Genomic DNA, 4532 nt, shown 5'->3' on the forward strand with positions numbered 1-4532 from the left:
AACTTATCGCAGCTAAAATATCGATGGTGTGTCGTAAGCCTTTGCAGTCGCTCTATCGATACTATCGCAGTGGTTAACTCAGCACTATTCGGCCGATTTCGCACTGCATTAATTAAACGCGTTTTAATTGAGTAAAGCTGTTTTTATCGCACAACCACCACACACAGATAATATGGCTGCTTCAATGAGGGCGCTGCTGAAAGTGCGAGGTGCGTATTCTCCACATCGGTTGCCTAACACGCCCGATAGCCTAACAGCATAATAAATTATATAACTTCAATGGATTTACGGCACCAAAAGAACAAATATCCAAGCAATTAGGGAGCACCTGTCGTTCCGACGCATCTGCTGATTAGTCGGCCTCCATTCGGATTAATAAGCGGCTCAATTTGCGAATCCGCAGATACGTGGCTTTGAAATGATTAAAGAGGGGGAGTGCGGGGGTTGTGTTCAAGGTTCGCTTGCATGTGACCCAGCGTACAAACAACCGTTTTTTTTCGGCAACAAGTACAGTGGAACACCGCTTTGGTGACCATCACTTTTTAACTTTTCTCGTAGTGGATATACGTGTATACTTTTAATTTAATAGTTCAAACAAATAATTGCTGCAAGCATTTGCCTTCGTCAAAAAGTTATTTAATTCTAATTTAGTTTGGGATATTTTTTCCAAGCTCCGATCTATATTTATGAATATTTGCCCTTAGGGCATTTGGCATGAATTACTTTTTTGAGTTCTGAAAGCATGGATAAACTTAGTATCGTTCTAAAAGTCAAACTGGTCAGACCTACCTGGCAAACCATTTACTTTACGAAAGCAGACTTCGGTCTTCAGGAAGCTGGCAGTAAGGAAGGTATAGTGGCAATCCGCTGTTATTCCGCACCATGGATCTGCTTTCACCGTAGCTGAATTGGGGGGTTCAAGAACTTTTGGCATTCTTCAACAGTTAGGACACCATTGACTTCTATCATTGTTACAACTGTCACAGGGATGAAACCATACCATGTTTATAGGTATATTCCCATTAAATCTTAGGTAACTCACTGAGTATAAGGATATATCCGAAAATCTTCATGGTGAGATTGAGATTGAATGTTTCGCAAGTGTTGCAGGGTTTTACAAAGATTAGCTGCTAATTACCGAAACATGTCGTATTTAAGGCGATTAAAGCAACAGGTGTGGAATTTCTTAACAAATGTCAAGGCCACAAAAGGCGGTGTTTCTAAACTTTAGATTACATAGATTTTTAAAATGGTAAAAATGAAGAGTTAAATCTTTATTGAAAGTGATCAAGGATATAAAATGCCTTATAATATAAAAAAGTTATTTTCCTTATCTAGTTTTCCTGCATCTGGGTTTACCCCGGGGACACCTTCCGGCCTTGATTTTCAGAAATACTGGACATGTAAATAAGGTTAGGCGAACTGAATACGATAATTGAATTGAACCTACGAGGCTTTCCCAGTTCAGTCAGTTTGCACTGCTCTTGTCCAACGTGCAAAAGACTCAAGCCTTGGAAGTTACAGGTAGCGGCAAACGCGCAGAATGGACTTCCAGCTTTTATAAATCCTTCACAGACACTCTTTCCATTCGCAGTCTCGAATATATTCATAACTGCAGTGGTTGAATAGTTCAGAACGTATGTATTTACTCGCAGTTTCTTGCGTAGAAACTCACTCAGAAATAATAAGAAGCTCAAAGCTTTCATAATCGCACGCAGATTGAGTAGTTTACATATAATTTAATGCTTTAAAATGCTTCTCAGAAGAATTATAGAATATAGGTATTTATAATGCCTTTAATTGAAACATATATGCATGGAAATATTGGAACAATATTACTATTTTAACGAGCAACGCGGTTTACCATGGAGACATTTTCCGGGAATTAGTTCGATGAATCCTAAACGAATCGATTAAGTTTTCTGAAACACAAAAGGTGTCAACAATTACCCACCTGGTTTTCCGTTTTCTTTGCGTTCACACGACACCCTTTTGAGGTAACTTGGATTTGGACCATCTAAGTTACAATCGGGAAGTATTCCGCAGTGAGGATCAAGATTTAGATAAATTGCTTGGTTGCATTTGCTCATAGCATGCACACTTGAAATGACTAAAGGGGATGTAAAAGTAAAACAATTTCGGTTAGCAACATAAGCTCCAAAAAAACTCACACAGAATAAAAACGATGATAGCTTTCATCTTGCAAAGCGACTGATATTCTTAAAGAAAATACTCAACTTAAATAGATCTATATATGGCATGAGTTCTGGAACATATTCCATTCGATCTAGAAAATCAATTATGTGTACTTGGAAAATGGGCAAGAAATATAGGAATTTAATAAATAATAAACCTTTCTCGAACGTTACGCAAATGAAATTATCATGTAACTATGTAAGTTTACACTTGCAGGCTGGTTTATTAATATCCAAAATACTAAATTTCCAACTTTAGTCCTAAAATGATTCATTCTTACATTTTTCAGATGGCTTCGTGGCCGGAGTGCGCTGCAATTCGCAGTACAACAAGACGCGCGGCAACTTGAAGCTGAACGGCGATTCGCGGGTGATCTGCCAGGGATTCACCGGCAAACAGGGCACGTTCCACAGCCAACAGGCTCTGGAGTACGGCACCAAGTTGGTCGGCGGCATTTCCCCCAAGAAGGGAGGCACCCAGCATCTGGGACTGCCCGTCTTCGCTTCGGTGGCGGAGGCCAAGAAGGCCACCGATCCACATGCCACCGTCATCTATGTGCCACCACCGGGCGCTGCGGCCGCCATCATCGAGGCTCTGGAAGCGGAGATCCCCCTGATCGTTTGCATTACGGAGGGTGTGCCGCAGCACGACATGGTGAAGGTGAAGCACGCCCTCATCAGCCAGAGCAAGTCGCGATTGGTGGGTCCCAACTGCCCGGGAATCATCGCCCCCGAACAGGTTCGTACATCTCCAGCGCTTGAGAGATAAGCTTGGCCAGAGGGCAAAGTCCACGTTCATCTGGTGGTTTTCTTATCTCTTGGTATGACGCTCGCTTTGAACTACATATATCTGTTTACTATTCCGTTTTCAATTTGCTTATTGTTAATGTATAAACAGGCCTCCATTGACACACCCTTAAATTTGGGCATTGAACTTTGCACCTGAAGTTGGTGGAATTTGCGGACGATACGTTTTTTATTACCATTTATAACGCTTATCTTTCTATGCGTCACAAAACTTAGTGATTACCCACTTCACTCCACTTTCAGTTAAGTCAATTGTATAATCTTAAACTATGTTTTTTCTGATTGCAGTGCAAGATCGGCATCATGCCGGGTCACATTCACAAGCGCGGCAAGATCGGCGTGGTCTCGCGCTCGGGAACCTTGACCTACGAGGCCGTGCACCAGACCACGGAGGTGGGTCTGGGCCAGACCCTGTGCGTGGGCATTGGAGGCGATCCGTTCAACGGAACCGACTTCATCGACTGCCTGGAGGTCTTCCTCAAGGATCCCGAGACCAAGGGCATCATCCTGATCGGCGAGATCGGAGGCGTTGCCGAGGAGAAGGCTGCCGACTACCTGACCGAGTACAATTCGGTATGAGAAGCCATCACGGATCAATGTATTTCATTGCTAAATGTTTTTGTATCCTATTGCAGGGCATCAAGGCCAAGCCTGTCGTCTCGTTCATTGCCGGAGTGTCGGCGCCACCCGGCCGTCGCATGGGTCACGCTGGAGCCATCATTTCCGGAGGAAAGGGAGGTGCCAACGACAAGATCGCCGCCCTGGAGAAGGCCGGCGTCATTGTGACCAGGAGTCCTGCCAAAATGGGCCACGAGCTCTTCAAGGAGATGAAGCGTCTGGAGTTAGTGTAAATAATTAAAGGCCATAACCAAACCGGAATCCGTACGCCGATCAAAGCGTATACGCAAACTCATGATGATGAACCTAACGTTAAGCTAAAAGTGTCGAAAATCGAAATTGCATTCGAGCGAACCCAAATAAATTATTGTGAAAAATTACTAGAGAGAAACGAGAGGCGTTGAATTGTGACATGTATTCCAAGAATTAAGTTAACTACTGCCGTACCACCAAGTTGAACTAAAATAACTCGCACCAAAACCAAGATTTCTAATTGTTATTGCACTCGGCTCATTGTTTGTGTTGCGAACAGATTTTTGCCTTAATTTTAAATGCCTGCTCGAATTATCAATGCGAATTGTATCTGAATGTGTAATAAATATGCATAAAAACAGGATAGATGTGGTGAATTTTCGTGGTTTTAGCTATACAAGCCATATCCTTTGAAAATATGAATTTTCAGGTCAATTTATTTAATCTAAACTAAAATTCTTTGGAGAAGAATTAACAAAACAATAATTTATGAAAAGCAATGCTTACCATATTAAAAAAAGATTTAAGGAAATTTAAAAAAATGTAGTTTTCTACTTTCGATATTTAATGGGATCGACTTGCAAACATCAAGAGCACACATCGATAGAGCGGAAGTTTCGATTAACTCGTGAAATATCTGGCAACATTAATATCGAACTG

At 41.9% G+C, this 4532-nt stretch overlaps 2 protein-coding genes and 2 long non-coding RNA genes across 6 annotated transcripts; 1 reads left to right on the forward strand and 3 right to left on the reverse strand.

The window, feature by feature from the left end:
• Window positions 1–64: 64 nt before the first annotated feature.
• Window positions 65–4237, forward strand: Scsalpha1 (Succinyl-coenzyme A synthetase alpha subunit 1). 2 transcript variants are annotated; one of them, NM_079181.4, is made up of 4 exons: window positions 65–209; window positions 2486–2934; window positions 3291–3575; window positions 3638–4237. In NM_079181.4, the coding sequence occupies exons 1-4, from the start codon at window positions 173–175 to the stop codon at window positions 3851–3853; spliced, it is 987 nt and encodes a 328-aa protein (NP_523905.2). In that variant the 5' UTR covers window positions 65–172; the 3' UTR covers window positions 3854–4237. The 2 variants fall into 2 exon arrangements, with proteins under 2 accessions (NP_523905.2, NP_001189044.1); NM_001202115.2 differs by having other exon boundaries at window positions 3638–4008.
• Window positions 552–1094, reverse strand: lncRNA:CR43932 (long non-coding RNA:CR43932). Its single transcript, NR_073910.1, has 3 exons — window positions 1043–1094; window positions 790–977; window positions 552–734 (listed from the first exon to the last, which is right to left on the reverse strand). It is a non-coding gene; the product is annotated as a long non-coding RNA:CR43932 (long non-coding RNA).
• On the reverse strand, window positions 1296–1612 carry lncRNA:CR45034 (long non-coding RNA:CR45034). The gene is made up of 2 exons (NR_124774.1): window positions 1451–1612; window positions 1296–1395 (listed from the first exon to the last, which is right to left on the reverse strand). It is a non-coding gene; the product is annotated as a long non-coding RNA:CR45034 (long non-coding RNA).
• On the reverse strand, window positions 1693–2208 carry Acp63F (Accessory gland protein 63F). Of its 2 annotated transcripts, none has more exons than NM_079182.3 (3): window positions 2172–2208; window positions 1955–2110; window positions 1693–1900 (listed from the first exon to the last, which is right to left on the reverse strand). In NM_079182.3, exons 1-3 carry the CDS (start codon window positions 2197–2199, stop codon window positions 1839–1841), a joined length of 246 nt encoding a protein of 81 aa, NP_523906.2. In that variant the 5' UTR covers window positions 2200–2208; the 3' UTR covers window positions 1693–1838. The 2 variants fall into 2 exon arrangements, with proteins under 2 accessions (NP_523906.2, NP_001303386.1); NM_001316457.1 differs by having other exon boundaries at window positions 1778–1900.
• Window positions 4238–4532: the final 295 nt, after the last annotated feature.

This window comes from Drosophila melanogaster, chromosome 3L, assembly GCF_000001215.4.
Source record: "Drosophila melanogaster chromosome 3L".
In the NCBI taxonomy this organism is placed as follows: Eukaryota; Metazoa; Arthropoda; class Insecta; order Diptera; family Drosophilidae; genus Drosophila; species Drosophila melanogaster.